Source organism: Coloeus monedula, assembly GCF_965178545.1.
Source record: "Coloeus monedula genome assembly, chromosome: 8".
NCBI lineage: Eukaryota > Metazoa > Chordata > Aves > Passeriformes > Corvidae > Coloeus > Coloeus monedula.
In genome coordinates, this window is record NC_138788.1 from 7,961,834 (window position 1) to 7,977,781 (window position 15,948).

Genomic DNA, 15,948 nt, shown 5'->3' on the forward strand with positions numbered 1-15,948 from the left:
TTTTTTGTTGTAAGCTAAAGTTGACTGGTTTTTCAGTAGATTAGAACTAAGCAAGCTACTACTTGGTGAGGCATTTCTAAAATACATTTGAAAGCTGTATAAATACAATTTTATCATGTATTTTTATCATGAAAAGCTCAGCTTCTATACTTTTCCCCAAAGGCTATCTTGGACAGAAATGTGTGCTTATATACTGAATAAAAATGGAGGTATTTTGTAAGATTTCTGACTAGTTTAGGACATCTGGGATTTGGTAGCGTGTAACATTTGCTTTTACAAAATAGGACAACTGGGAAATATAATGATACCTTTCTGGGGGAAAACGAAAAAGAATGGTGTGGCTTTTTGGTGTCTTGTTTTTCCCTGTTCTCTTTTTTTATTATACTTCTCCCCCTCTCTCTTTCTGCACAGGGTGGGTATTCTGCTCCCTCCTTCTCTCCCTGGCAGGGCTCATTCCAGGGCATCCCTCGGAGTGTTCCACCGCACCGCAGACAGAGTGAGTCTGTACCTCTCACTCATCTCCCTCACCGTGTTCCAGTAGAAGCTTCCCCTTTGCACGCACTGTTCATCTTGTAGTCTCCTCCTTTCTCAGGCAGATCTCTCTCCAGGCATACACGATAGTCTGTGGCTAACCAAACGCTTCCTTCAGCCAGCGTACGAGCAGCTACGACTTATAGCTTTATAACAGTCATTAAATGCCAATAGACCTCAGCAGTTCTTCAGGCAAACCCGAGTAGGCCCTTGTTTCCAGTCTTGTCTTAACATCAGTCTTGCTTGCTGCATTTCCCTGTTCTCCATGGCTGTGATGCACTCTCCCGTCCATGTGTGTGTTCTGTTTGCTCATGCGTCCGCACGCGCGTCTGTCGGCGTATTTACGTGAACGCATCGTGGTTGTACAGAAAAGTGTTGGTGGGAAAGTGTCACTTGCATTGTCTCTCACAAAAAGTTTTAACTTTTTAGAATGGCTTCCCTCAAACTAATTTTCCAACCCCCTCGGTATTTGTTGTAAAAAGGCTTCTCTTACATTGAAGTGGCTGTTGCACAACTTGCATGTTTATTAACGTTCCTTATGTGCTAGCTACAATGTGGGCTGATGTAAGATGCATTTGTTCACTTGGCTTCGATCTGCAAAACAAAAGACAATTGCTGATTTTAAAAGTGTATGCTTACGTAGACATAGAGAAATGGTAAGTCTTATTTCGTGCTTTGGTATTGCATTATGAACAGATAAGTGTTTGAAGAAATATAACTACTTCGTAACGCTAAAGTTATATTTTTTAAATGTACTGTAATTTCCAAATTACAGTGTTTGCCTAGCAAAGCTCAAGAGTGTATTTGGACAAGAAATAAAGGAAAAAGTAAAATTATGGAAACCAAGTAAGATTTCCAGGGCCAATGGAGATCTGAAGTGTAAGCTGCACCTTGGAAAACTAAGCTTACATGTATTGCACGCTGCAATGATCCTTACTTATATCATCACAAGAAAAAATCTTACATTTTGTGATTTGTGTTTCAAATACTCTCTTGACGTTTCTGTGACAATGTTCATGTAAACAACTCATCGGGAATGCACAGCCTGTTTCATGGGCTTTTCTCTGTGCAATAAGGGATGTGCTTCATTTTTCTGTGGTGTTTGATGTGGGACTCTGTGTGTGTAATGAACTTAGAACCCCAAAATCTGATGATTGTGCCTTCTGTTGCTGAGTGGAGGGCCCAGCAGTAGCACAGCCTGGGTAATTCACTGTCCTATTGAAGAGACTGACTTCAAGGAGATCAGTTTTAGACCTGAGGATCATATAAATGTTAAGGGTTTGGGGCTTGGTGACTGGAGAGTCAGAATGGGAGGATGGTGTCCCAGCTGCCATGTGTGAGCCTCTGGTGTCACATCGTTCACAGTGGCTGCTTAGCTGAAGAAGAATACTTTACTTGCTAGATTTCTGAGCCTCCACCTCATTCCTCCAGTAACAGCAGTGGCCTCTTACTTGGGATTCCACAGTAAACTTTTATTGCTAAAGCAGGTTGGATTTTTTAGTATGCATCTTACATATTGCATTCTATGAAGTACTAGTAAAGGAAGTAAAGTAGATGAAAATGGGCCCTTGACTAGTTAACCTAAACTATAACTAATGTATTGTTTAGGAAAATAAGTTTCCACTAGTGGAGTGTTCCACTAGCTTTTAAGTCCTAGGTTTACTCTAAAGAGCCATACTGGGAATAAAAATCTAGTATAAATTAGGAGGTTCCTTAGACATTTTTAATGAAATCCTCTTCACTATGTGAAGAGTTCTGTAAAGTAGAACATTACTGGAATGGTCACTAGTATTCTTCTTTCCCACTTGGTTCAGTGGTTTCAGTGTGCAGGTTTTTGAGCTGGTATGAAATGCCACATTAGGGGGTTTTGAGGCATGTGGTGAGCTGGGCATCACCACTGAGTGTAGGACAGCCTGACACACTAATGTCAGTGTTCTTTTGCAATAATACAAACAGAGAAGATGATGGAAACATGAGGTAGTCTCAGGTTTTGTCTGGTTGTGTTTTCTGTATAGACTTGGAAGTCAAGCACTTCTTTCCTAACTTCTGGATCCTGAAGCTAAAATACAATCTCTGCTTGTGAATTCTGCAGGTTTCTTCACTGTGCTGTTGATAGCTGATGGATACATAGATCACTTACAGGCACTGTAGATTATGAGGGTATAAATCTGTAAACTGTTCATATTACAGTGTATAAACAACTAAAAATAATTTCCCTCCTGCTGAACAGAACAGGAAATATATCCCTGCTAGGTAATATTACACTAGTGTAGGTTTATGGTTCTTCTCTCTATGCACCAGTCACCAATGTCAGCAAGCATTTCACTGCACTGCAGCACACTTTAACGTTGGATGTATGTTTTTCACTTTTAATGACAATTAATTTTTAATACTTTCACATTTATCAATTTCATGTTTCTTCACCAGCCTTGGAAACAATTCAGCACTTTGCATCTCATAAACACTTTGATAAAAGTACATTGATTTTGTCATTTTGAGAATAAAAATCTTATAATTTTGTTCTGTTATTCCCACGTGTCTTGAACTAAACTCCTGTGTAATGGTCATTTATTTTTCATTTGGTTTTAGGATATATTCTGATAACATCTCAAACTTTGTTCAATACAATTAAAACCCTTTCCATTTGTGTTCTGGAGCTTTAATGAGGCAGCTCTAGAAACAAACATTTAGAATACACATTGGTAAGGAAGCAATCATGAGCTTGTATTGTAATACAAGAATATTACACCACCTTCTCTAGGCCCCTTACCCCAAGTGCTTCTCCACACAGAAGTGCTGATCAAAACTGCTTTGTTATTCAAGCATTGCAGTTGTTACATCTCCACTTGCTGTGCACATCCTGGAAAAAGTATTTACACTTTTTGTATGTAAGCATTATAGTCAGAGATAATCTAAGCAATTCTAGCAGGTGACACACAGCTTATTATCACCAGGAAGAAAGCTACTCTATGCAGTGACTATAAATCAGATGCAGGCTATGCTTTTTCATGCATTTTCTTTTAAATAAAGGCACTTTGCTCAGCACTGAAATGTTTCCAAAGCTTTATTGACCAATACAGCTTCTTTGGAGGGTGTACAAAGTGTTTGTGTTAGAAGAACCAAGTTGCTCCAGAGCATTAGCTGGCAAGTTCTGTGACAAATTATTAAATATGTCCTGGAATCATTACTTTACTGTCTTTTTAATGTAATTACTTTTGCTCCACGAATGTTCAGCTTTATGAAGAAAAGTCTTTTAAGAAAAACTCTTTCCTCCCAATTTGGGTAGTTGCAGATTCAACTACAAGAGAAATGTCTCTTGTACCTAACTAAATTTATGTTTGCAAACAAAACTTAATTCTGTTTATCGTCATATTTATCTGCTTGCTGCACATATATCTATATTTGTAGATGAAATACCTGCCTTGATTTAGGTATCTATTACTTGAAGTAATTTTTATTTGAGAAAATAAAATTTTCTAAGTTGCGGTTTCTGTACAGACTATGGAGAAAAAAAAGTAACGCTGTGCCACATTACCAATTATTTTACTAGTCTCATGGTGGTGGTGAATGGTGGTTTTAAAAAAATTAGGGTTGTTTTTTGTCATTATTTGAAGTGATACTCCATACTGCAGAATCCTGTATTTCAGTGTTGAAATATGGATATAATACAGCTAGATCAAAGGGAAAGAAAAAAAAAATGAAGTTCAAAAAGAAGCTATTAGCAAATGCTACAGATTTAAGGTGTGAAATGTTGATGTTTTCCAGAGGTGGAAAATGAGAGCTGTCTGGTGTAGCCTTTCAGCAGGGCTATGTCTGCACAGGCCTTGGTTTGAAATGATGGCTTATCCTGTGCCAAGGCAGGGAGAGGAGGGATGGCACAACTGATGAGGAAATGAAAGAATTATGAAGCAGGGTTTCTGACCCTTTCCTTCCACTCCTTTCCAAAAGGAACCTGTGGTAGTTGTCTCTTCCAACTCATGAGTTGCTAGGAAGAGGAGTTATTAAAAATACAGGCAACATGATCCAAGGATAGAATGCTGTGCCTTTTATGACCTTGTTGTTCGTGGTTAGATATTGAATGTATATAAGCATGGATGCAAAGATTTTTGATTTATACAGTTGTAATAATACACAGAAATTCTAGTTGCAGTATTTGGAGTGTAAGAGATTAACTGTGTTAAAAACCTTAAAGTTGTAAGAGCAAAGGTATTCAATGCAGGTCTTGCCATAAATATTTTTGTACTGCATTACTTAAACACTGTTGCTACCTCTGGTTCTTGAAGACAGATTAAAAACCAATGGGGGATGTGGTAATTGCAATTGAAATGGGGAAAAGTTGCAGTTCTGTCATGGCAATTGCTCATTGTTTTGTCTTGGTCCTCTGACATCATTGTCCTTGTCTTTTTCTTGTCTCTGCTTTCCATTATGCCATTGGCAAGGAGTTGAGAAGTTAGTCCATTACTTCTGTGATAAAGCGTGGTACAGTACAACTTCAGATTTATTCCCGTCTCCCCCTCACGCATTTTCACTGTTGGGTTTTTTCTTTGCCCTATGCATGATGCATGTCTGTGGGAGATGTGCATGCAGTTCTCAGATTTTCCATTGCATCGCTTCCCTCCTTCCTCAACATACTGCAGGGAGAAAATGCCTTTATTTCATTCTATGGAGGTATTATATAGGGAATCCAGATGGGGATCGAGATAACCAAAGCAAAACTGAAGGGGATTTTCAACTAAAGATTTTGAATGAGTATCACTGTCACGACCACATTTTTAACTTCTTGAACAGTTAACTTGTTTAACAGTACAACATGATGTTTCAGTTTTCCAACACAAAGCTAGTACAATCTCAGTAGTTTCATAACTGTGCAGTAGTAGTAATCCTTGTCGTGGATGTCATCTTTCTCCGGATGATGTAACAGCCAGTGTTACTTGAGAGAAATAATACAAAAATCTCTTAAGCAATGAGGTAGGGAGTGAATTGAGTAATTTTGATTAGCACATCAATACTTGGAAGGCTTTGAAGCTCTTGCCAGTACAGAAAAATCTGTTTCTTTGTGCAGAAAGGAGCACGTGCACAGAGCACTTTGTCGAATGTACTCCAGTTTGAGGAGAACTAATTGTCTCCAGTTACATTGCACTTGAATTGTTTGAGTCCAACTTCGCTTTTTAGGAGCATCCCAAAGGAGTGCAGGTGTTTGTCTACCACGTTTCTATATGGGACATAAATAGAAGTCTGGGTAGCATGGCAGTTTGTACCAAGTCATGGTCTGTCCCAGCCCAGAAATATTTCCAGAAGTGCTCTCAAAACAATGTAGATGAAACCCTTTTTTCATCAAGGACTTGTGTGAAATAAAATACTATGCCCGGAAAGCAGAAGGCTTCTTTATCTATTTCTCCTCCTTCAAGTGATGGAATTCACAAGTACTTCAGTCCTTCAGCTGGCTCATTGTTTTTACCTGTAATATGGTCAGAATTTCCAAGACTTTCTTTGTAAAAGGAAAACTTGTATTTAAGGCAAAGATATGAGATGTGGTGACAATAATTCAGTTGTCAGTGTTAGGTACCTTGTGAACTGTTACTTGCATATTTTGCAAGTGGCATTTTGCTGCTTTCAGTGTCATCTTGAATGTTCATGCGTGTAGCAATTTGATGAGATTAAAATCTGTAGTTGTGATAATTGGACAGACCTTGACTAGAAATCCACAATTAGAAAGCAGTACAGTACTTAAAACAACTGGGCAAAGCTGATACCAGAGCTTTAGTGTCCTCATAATTCTGAGCACGTAGCTATTTTCTACTTCAGAATTGCTAACTTTCTGAGTAATAAGCTGCTTAGACTTTTTAAGGTTATGAAGGATAATGAGGAAAACATGTATCTGGCTATCTTTATATGTAAAATGCAAAATTACCCAGAGGGAAAAGCTCAAATACTACCTAGTCTTTGTCAGAAGAATTCAAAATAGCATTATTGAAACCTTGATGGCTTTGTTGTATTTCAGATGTGTTCATGTTTAACTCCATTTTCCACACAAATTTAGTTTATTTTGTAACTTACCAGTTTTTAAATTTTGTTGTTTAGTAGACCTAGAATTATTTGATATTTAGTTAGAATTTTTATTGGTCAGATTAGATATTTATCTGTGTTTTCAAAGACTGACATTTAAAAACCCTTCCTAGCTGAGGGGGAAATATTTTCTGACAACTATTTTTCCACATTTGACACTATATTTTGTGCTATAAATGTTTTAATTTTTTTCCTTCAAGTAGAATTAGAAAATATGATTTATTTGTTGTAGTATTTGCATGGGAATCGGGTACATGCTGCTTTGGTTTTTGCATTCATTATTAGCAGTTTCGGTTTTGCAGGTGAAATCTCAAATCAGTAAATCATTTTGGCTAACATCTGCCTGTCAGCTCCTAGACTGGAAGGGTAATAACTTCTGTAACCCATATATAAACACTGGAAAATGGAAAAAAATATCTGGAGGACTAATTTTATTTAAGCTGTAACCCTCTCAGTGTACTGAATTATTCCTTGTGTTTAGCATTTCTTTCCTGTAGGGTTGTATGGTTAAGAAGGATTCACAAAGTTAAACTAGTTTTGGGTCACACAAGGAATAATAGTTTGGTACTCATTTGACACCATTTTGGAGGCTTCTTTGTTTTATTTAAAAATCTTTTCCCTCTTTCCAAAAGAATAATTTTCAGACTGTTCAGGATATTTGCCTTCTATGTCTATCACTGATAGGTGATGTCACAGATCCAGATTTTCCCTTTCCTTACATGTAGAACTGTTATATTCTAAAGGGGAAAACTTAAAAATAGAACAAGAAACCTTGATTATCCTCTCCTCAACCATTAAATTTTTTCTTGACGAGGAATTTTGAGGATTCAGTTTTCAGTAGTAATCCTGCCAGGGAAAAGATGAAAAGCCTAAAGAATCCTGAGATGGGCTATGGCCCTAAAAGTTTAACAGGAATCTGGCATGCACAGCTATCATTGCATTCTTCCCTCTGATTCAAAGAAGAGCTAAAAAGACCAGACAAATAACAGGTTTTCTCTTTAGAACTTGTGAATAATTCAGGAGAGTGACTAAAATGACACTTTTAGTCAAACCTCCCAAACACAAACATTGCTTCATTTTTATTTGCTCTATTTCACTTAGTAAACAGAATAAGCCTGTTTACTGTGTACATGCAATCTGTCAGCTGGTGAGAATCCAGGTAGTTGAGTGATGACTAATTTGTAGTAATTCAGTTCCCCTCCTTTGTAAAGAAAATGAGAAAAATCATCCAAGCCTGCTAAAACTGTAGTTTAAATTGTATTAGGTTTTGGAGTTTGCCACGAATTGCAGAATTTTTAATAATGCTTCCAAGATCCGTATCCAAGTTGCAGGTCTAGGATGTATTGTGAAGCTAGTACACCATTAATCTTTCAAGTCTCTTTACAGGACAGAGCAAAGAGAATAGAAATTACCCAGAAGAGGTACTGGCAATTCTCTTGTCCGATGTGTGTCTGATTAGATTGTATGTTCTGAAAAAATGTAAAATCTTCTACAGTTACCTTTATCCTGTGGTTATCAGTGTAGTAGTGTGTGATCTCTAGTTTCACATGTACTCTGCTTCTTTATCAGCCCATTTAAAATCAGTTCAAGATAAAACAGTTACCTAAGCTCAGTCTGTAGCCTGATTACCACATACTTCCGTCAGATTTTCTGACCTTAGTAAGGCAAGGAAAAACCCTCTAAATGCACATGGTCCACCAAACTCCTTTCCTGCCTGTGCAGTAAAAAGGTTGGGATAGTTGAGGTCAGTATGCAGTGAGTAGGGACTGTAGGCTGGACACAGCTGTTGCGTTGGGTTAAGCACTTCATTAGAACTGATCTGCACCGACGTTAATTCTTGTGCTGTCCTGCAGATTTGGGTGAAACCATCAACCATGCCTTCTTCATGTTTCTTTTTTAAGCCGATCGGTTTCTTTTTTGGTCTGTATGTTATTGTTTATTTCAGTGCTGGTATATTTTTTTTCCACTTCAGTTACAAGTTCCATTTGTGCGCATCCCATGACCCATCCTGTTTGGCCACAGTCAAAGTTTTGATTTAAAGACCCAGATATACAGCCCTTATCAAGCATCCTGTCAGCGCACGTTGGATTCAGAGCGTATCTGGTGTCTTCTCTGCCTAATATATTCTTGTATTATTTTCTCTTCAACAGCCTCAAGTACTACAGCCTTCCAGCAGCCTTCCCAATTCCACAGACCTCGCCCAGGGAAAACTAATAAAAACTCCACATACCGAGGCCCACAGTGAATATCCTAAACCAGATCTGCATGACAATAGAAATGATCAGAATCCAAATGCTGCAAATGTCTCTCTCCCAAATAGCCTGAATGACAGAAACTCTTTAATGAGCGTACAGTTAAACACAAAAGATGAAAATGCATCCTATCTGGACAATTTGAAAAACAAAAACACTGAAGACCCTGGAGAGGTGGCTGATAATAAGAAAGGTACATTACCACCTCGTTCCCACTTTCAGACCTCTACACGAGCTGATGCTCCAGAGGTGCAGACTGGATTATCTGTGAAAGGTCAACCCTCATTCACAAACCAGGCTTCTCAGCCAAAGACTTCGAGAATCGCGAAACCCCCAACTGCTTTAGTGCCTCCTACCATGGCCGTTCTCGTACGATCTGCAGATCATTCCGCTGCTTCCAAGGAACGTGAGCTTCTACCACTGAGTAGTTCAACTCAGACACAGCCAACATCTGGGCAGGATAACCTAAAGGGTAAACAGAGTCAGAGAGTGTCTAAACTTCGTCCACCAACTACATCCTTTGTTAAATCCAAGCAAGTGAGCAGTCAGAAATCCACACCAGTACCTCCAGAGCCTCAGAACACCTTCCTGAAGTCTAACATCCCAAGGCCACCAGCCCAGAGAAAGGAAAACGTGCAAACACACCCCGCTGGTTTGCATTCCGGGGACAGCACGGCCTTCGGTCGGCATTCCCGTCTCCCGAAAACAAAGACACACTGAGGACGTACCCACATCTCACTGCACAATGCCATGCCATAAACCACTTCTGTGTTGTGACTGCCTTGGAGCCTGCTGTACCTGCAGCCTGCAAATCCCAAGTCACTGTTCAAAATTGCATCTGTTTTAGGGCTTGCATTCTCCATCCTGCCGTGTTCTGAGGCTGATGTTACGAGCTGTGCAGTTTCTCTTGAGAGTGCTTTATTTTATCGTTGGTCTGTAATAAAGATGGTATTGCAATCTTGGTCATTAAGCAAATACTGAAGTCCTGTGGTGACCACAAATGCCAGAATGCTGCACTATTTCAGGATGGCAGAAATTATTTCTTACCTCTGTTTGAGTTATTAGACAATGAAATTGCTGTTCTGTTTAACTTCTTGGTTCTGAGTACTCCTTAGGTCAGAGTGGTAGAAAATTAGACTGACTAGCAGATGTTTTATTGGCCATAATTCTGACTCTGTATTCCAGAGGCCTATGCAAAAATCCTTGTATTTATCATTCTCTCAAGACTGACATATTTAATGTTATTTAATCTGAGGGGTTGGGTGGGTTGTGTTGTTTTGTTTTGCTGTAATCTGAAGTTGCTCTGTTCTTTATTTATCCCGTTTTCACTGTTCACAGCCATTAGGCAGATTTCACAGGGTGAAATGAATCTTCTCGCTTAAACATCATCGTTTGTTAAACGATTGTGGTATGTTTTTATTGTGTTGAATAGACACATTACTGGGTAGGTCCTTGAAATGCAGTGCTAAGGATGTTTGTCCAAACCTTCCAATGCAGGCTCTTGGGAACTGGTAAGTAGGGAACCTCTGGGAATAAGGGGTCCAGAACACCTATGTTGAGGTTGCACAACATGCATTTTAATTAATATTTTAAACTTTTATTGTTCTGCTTGTATTTATTGATTTCTGTTTAATATTGAAAGGCTCTGAAGTACCTGACTTGAAATTTTGCACAAACTTTGCCATATGTGTAAGAATTTGAAACTATTTTACAGAATAAAACTTATATTAAAAATGCAACTATTTTTTAAAAAAGGAAAAAATTAACCCACTTATTTGCCTTGAGCAATCCTACTATGTCCTAATCCAGAGCTGGTACTCTTAAGAGTTTTTCAGAGATGTGTTATTTTGGTTTTGGGTTTTTTTTTGTAATTTTTTTTTTTTAAATTTCTGAAGAAGTGCATGATAAGGAGCTTTTTGGGGAAATAAAGCAGAAAAAAAATCAACTTTTTTGTGCTCTCTAGGAGAAGTATTTTTTTCTGAAAGTAGTCTTGGTGCACTCTGGGACCATGACACAAATGATGTGAGTTACATGTGTGCATATCCAGAAAGCAGAAGCTTTCCAGAAGTTTGATGTTATGTCCCATCTCCAATTCTTCCCTTCTTTCCCATGACTCTCTTGGATGCTACTGGTTGGGGATTTTTTTCCTCCTGTTCTTGAGTTGGTTTTAAAATCAGCAGCAGAAGGTCGCTGCAACAACTTGGCTCAAAATCTGCTCCTGAAGAGCACATGATGTCAGTAAAATGCAACACAGTGTTAGTTTGTTCTAGGCTCTGGCTGTAGGACATGGACATATTACAGTATTTTCTTTGAGAGAATTAAAGTGAGTGGGTGTAGACATTTCATAAATGAATTCAATATTCAGCTTCTATAATATAAGCCCTTTAACTGTGGCTATCCTGATGGACACCTCAGTTGGGTGAAGGAAAAGAGTTGTCTCACCTGAGTTTTCAGTACATAGTTGATGTTCTAGAATCATTTTGCATTTCTCACACTGGAATTTTATTTAACTGACGATGAAGTGGAAAAATGAAAAGCTTGGGGGTGAAAAATGGGTAGGGGGAGATTCTTTTTCAGAACTACTTATATCAGTCTGAAATAAGGGAGCTGCAGGACTTTCTGTGAACTGAGGCGATGACAATGAAAGCAAGACATAACAAGACAAATAATGTTAATTGTGATAGTTGGTATAGGATCAGAAACCATAACTTGAGATTGCAGTAACAATTATGCTCCGGGAATAATTTATTTCCTTGAAAACCATTGGATCAGATGGCATTTAGTGTACGTATTTGCTTTAAATAAGAAAATAAAAGTGACTTTTTATATTCCCCAAAACTAGCTCCTGGCAGCTAACTGTTTCTCAGGAGTTTAAAGACTGCTGAGGGAATGATCAGATTCCTGGTTCATTTTCCGGTCCATATAGATTTCTATGGAAGGTGTGTTTTTTTTAAGTTTACTTTCCTTGAAGAGAAGCTGATTTTATTGTTAGTTGTATATGATTTTGTGTAAAAATACGATTTTCACCTAATGTTATTGGCAGAGATCCATCATCTTCTGCTTCTTATACTGGAGGTATCGCCAGCCTGATCTAGTGATGTTTCAATTTTTATGTTTACATTTAAAAGTATAGATATCTGTCTGCACCTTTATTGAAAATTAAGGAGATTATCAAAGCAAATTAAGCAAAGAAAATCGAGATGATCAAGATTTTCATTAAAAAGACAGTTCCTAATTTTTCTTTCCAGAAGAAAAAAGTTATATTTATATGGGCATGTATATATGTGTTAAAGGAACATAAGTAGATTATAGTCCTTTTTTATAGCATTTCCCCATTTTGTTCTGACAGATTAGTGAGACACTGAGCTGGAGCCAGCAGGATTTGATCATGGATGAGACAGATGCTAGCCTGGCTTGTGTTTGTGTTCAGCTGCTAACCCGCATCCCTCTAAGACACCTGCATGTTTGGGCTCTTCAGACTTTTCCAGGGAAGGCTCTGTTGCACGTATAGTAAGTCCAGAGTACGGGCAAAGGCTGTCAGGAGATGGGCAGCTGGGAGAGAAGTGGTGAAGTGAGGTTTGAAGCTTCACCTCGGTGAAAGATGGGGTTTGGGGAGTGATGGATGAGAGGGCACTGAGAGTGCTTGTCAAATGGGATTAAGTATTTTCAGGTAACATATCTACCTTATGAAAGGTGCAGATATATCATCAGTACTGGTGCAGATTATCCAAAATGCATACATTTAAGTATTTGATATCTTCAGGGGTTTTTTTTTAGGTTTATAAAACTGATTTATTGCCATTTTTTTTGTTTTTGATTTCTCATTCTTTTGTGCAATATTCACAAAAGTATTAAACTACTGTTCAGTATGTGTGTACAGAGGCAATTACGCGTTTTAACAAGTGAATAAACACAAAAGAAGAGAACAGAATTGCACTTTAAATGAGCTTTATTGCTTGGAGTTGTGCCTAAAATAATCTAGATGCCTCCTGCTGTGTGTGGCTTTTGTTTGAAACAAATTTCCCCGGTAGTGTTGCTGTTTCCAAGGTATTTTCACATCACTTTCACAGAATCAATATGCACTGTAGCATGTTTAAAAGTATTCATATAGTGTACTGAGTTTTTGTTGTGCAATGACTTTAATTTAACCGTGGAATTCTAACACTGATGATGCAGCCAGATCATTATTGCCTTCCCCTTCCCTGAAGCTAGAACTTCCTACTGCCAATCAAAGCTAATGGCAAGATTTCCCTAGGACTAGCATAGCTCTTAAAGAATAATGGTCCCAGAATATGGTTTTGAGAAAAGAAGTGCAATATTATCTCTCAGACTTTCTTGAAATAATTACGAAGGCCCTGAAAATCCAAAACAACGCAATTTTGAAACAGTTCCAAAAAAAAAAGGGTTCCTCAGCTTTCCATCTTGTAGCAGTGAGAGTAGACAAAACAACTAGACTGCATCATAGGTCAGTCCAGTTCATTTCATCCCTGATCTAAATGCTGACTTGTTGTAACAATGCCTGAAAACTGAATACCATTTGCGTGACTTCCTTTGTTTGCATGTCACAGCCATATGCACATTCTAAAGTGTCATACTGGGGTAGGTTGCATGTTGGGGGGGAAGTATTTCTGGTTTTGCACAGCACATAATCCTCCTAATATGGACATTTCCTTGCTGTACAAATGGAAATCAGTTCTTGAATTGGGCTTCCGTAGCTGTTCCTTATCTTGTTACAGGGGCTTTTTTCTGAGCAGAGTGGATTTAATGTGACCCTGGTGGCAGGGCTCAGTATAGTCATCTTACAACTGTGCTGTCAAGGAAATTCAGTCACTGTTGTGGTAAAGCTGCTCACTGCCTACTTAATTGTAAAAGCACCACCATAAACCCAATATAATTCCTGTGTAACAAAATCTTCAATTCAGTACTAGCTAAAACAAGAGGTACCCTTGCTATCTGCTTTGTTGTTTTTGGTTTTTTAACACAGGCCAGAGTAAATACTGTATATTGGAATTTGCTTGTAAAGTTGATTAAAAAACCTGTATGTAAAAATTCTTTCCTCAATGTTGCTCTAGTGAATAAAAATAAAAGTCATAATTCTAATAAGTATCCCTTTCTCTTGACTATTCATTTCTATGTTTTTTCAAGCCATTGTGCAAAATGTAGATAGAACTGTAGACAGAAAATTTGGGGGGACAGGGAGATTAGGCTTATGCTTACAGTGGATTTTTTTCTTGGAACTATCTTTCTCCAACAGAAATGGCAGGCTTTTAGCATGAGACTGTTATTAAAGGAAAAAAGAAAAGGAGGGGGCAAAAAGACTTAGAAAAGCTAAACATTTTAATGTATTGATTGCAGATGAACATGGACTGACACTGCTAATTCTTAAAGGTGTGTTATGGCACCTGTAATGCAGTTGAGAAGAGTATTTATTAGTTCTCTTACGCAATTAACTAGTTAAAATCATCATTTTAAGATACTTAGAGAAGGTTATTTCCCCACAGAAGTCCAAATGAATACAACATGTGCAAATATGTAAGTCCTAATTGTATGTCAGTATTTTGCCCATAGTTTGAATGGTTTGCTGTTCTTGAGATGAAAAGAAATCTGCTCCATTAATTAATCTGACCTACTTCAGTAGATGGAAGTTCAAGTTTGAAACTATGATCAAAAAGGGAGGAGAATCCTGGTTTGAAGTAAGAGCATTTTAAATATACTGCAGGCAGGCACTTGTAATCTTTAACCTCTAATGTTTTATTTTGAGCTTCAAGATGGCCTTTGGAAATTTTCATGGGTTCTGAGGGTGGAAAGAACTCCTGCACAGGGTTTCCAAGCTCAAACACATGTTTTAGGTACCTCCTTAACCGAGGCCCAAGAAGGAAGGAAGGTAGTGGGAATGAATCCTCCTGCCTTGTAGTTCTCCTGGGTAATTGTGCTCTTCATTACTTGGTGGACCAGATTATGTTACCGTGGTGTCTAATCCTTACCAATGTGATCATCAGATGTTAAACAGCTGATGCACTGTGCAGCTGATGACTATGGAAATAGTGTCCCTAAAAGCTGTGATTGACAGCTTCCCTGTCTTCCTCATCCAGAGGCAAAGGCTGCTTGGCCGTGGTGAGCAATCCTCTGCTCTCCAAACTCAGAGCAGTGGTCTCCTGAGCCTGGAGCGGAGCTGCTTTATTGCTGCTGGGCAGAATGTTACACGTGGGGAGAGAGTGAGACAGACAGGGTAAGACATTTCAGTCATTTCCCTTCCTTTGCAACCCAGAATCAACACCCCTGGCACCTTTCCTTTGACAGAAATGTCTGGAGGTTTTATGAGCACAACTGAATACAGCTGAAGCACAAAAGTTAATATTGAAGTATTTGTAACATCAGCTGGATTTGTGCAGTTGCGGCTTGGCCTGGGTTATGGATATTAGCTGCTGTTTCAAACAGGAATTGGCTTGTAGCAGAAGGCACTAAACATAAATGCTCCAGCTCTAAAAACCAGTTACTCCGATATTTAGCGCTAATCAGTCAATCTGAAAACTAAAAAGGTGGGTTTCTGTTAGGATTTCCAGGAGTTTTCTCTGAAGCCACAGGCAGTAAGAGCCCTTGGGTCTTGTACAATACGTGGGCTGCCCTGCATGCTTGCTCCAAGTCCTCATGGAAAATACAGTATGAGTTCTTAGTAAGATGCTGAAGGCAGAAGTAATTGACCAGAAGCTCTGTTCTAAGGATTCTGAATTCGATCATTCCAAAGGAGAGCACAATCTGAAAACTTCTGAGCTGTTTGAAGTGCTGCCCTCCCCCACAGCTCTGAGAATCGCTTCAGTTGTTGAAAGCATTTCATGACACAGGTTGGCTTTTAAAGCCTGTTACAGTGCAAGCCCCTGAAATAGTCCAAGGTGAGAGGCATTTAAAACCAGTTGTAGACATGGGAAATTCCAACAGTTACTTCATTTGGGTTTGGTTTGGTTTTTTTCCAAAAATTCCATAGAAATGCAGCAATTTGGGAGAAGCATTTAGATTTCAGTGGAGCTTCAGATTCTGACAACATGTTGTTCTCAGCACCTCTCCAATCAAAACAATTATTTAGATTTTATTCTGAAGAGAC

The 15,948-nt window shown here is 38.6% G+C and overlaps 1 protein-coding gene across 4 annotated transcripts in view; it reads left to right on the forward strand.

Annotated features, from left to right (window-relative positions):
• The window catches only part of CCSER2 (coiled-coil serine rich protein 2), a 61,742-nt gene extending 47,787 nt beyond the window's left edge, over positions 1-13,955 (forward strand). For 3 of the 4 annotated variants that reach the window (XM_082286250.1, XM_082286252.1, XM_082286251.1), the window contains one exon: positions 8,748-13,955. In XM_082286250.1, the coding sequence (XP_082142376.1) occupies positions 8,748-9,569 (822 nt within the window). In that variant the 3' untranslated portion in view covers positions 9,570-13,955. Of the gene's footprint in view, positions 1-411; positions 497-8,747 lie in introns of all 4 variants that reach the window. The other variant, XM_082286253.1, reaches the window with a different exon arrangement.
• Positions 13,956-15,948: the final 1,993 nt, after the last annotated feature.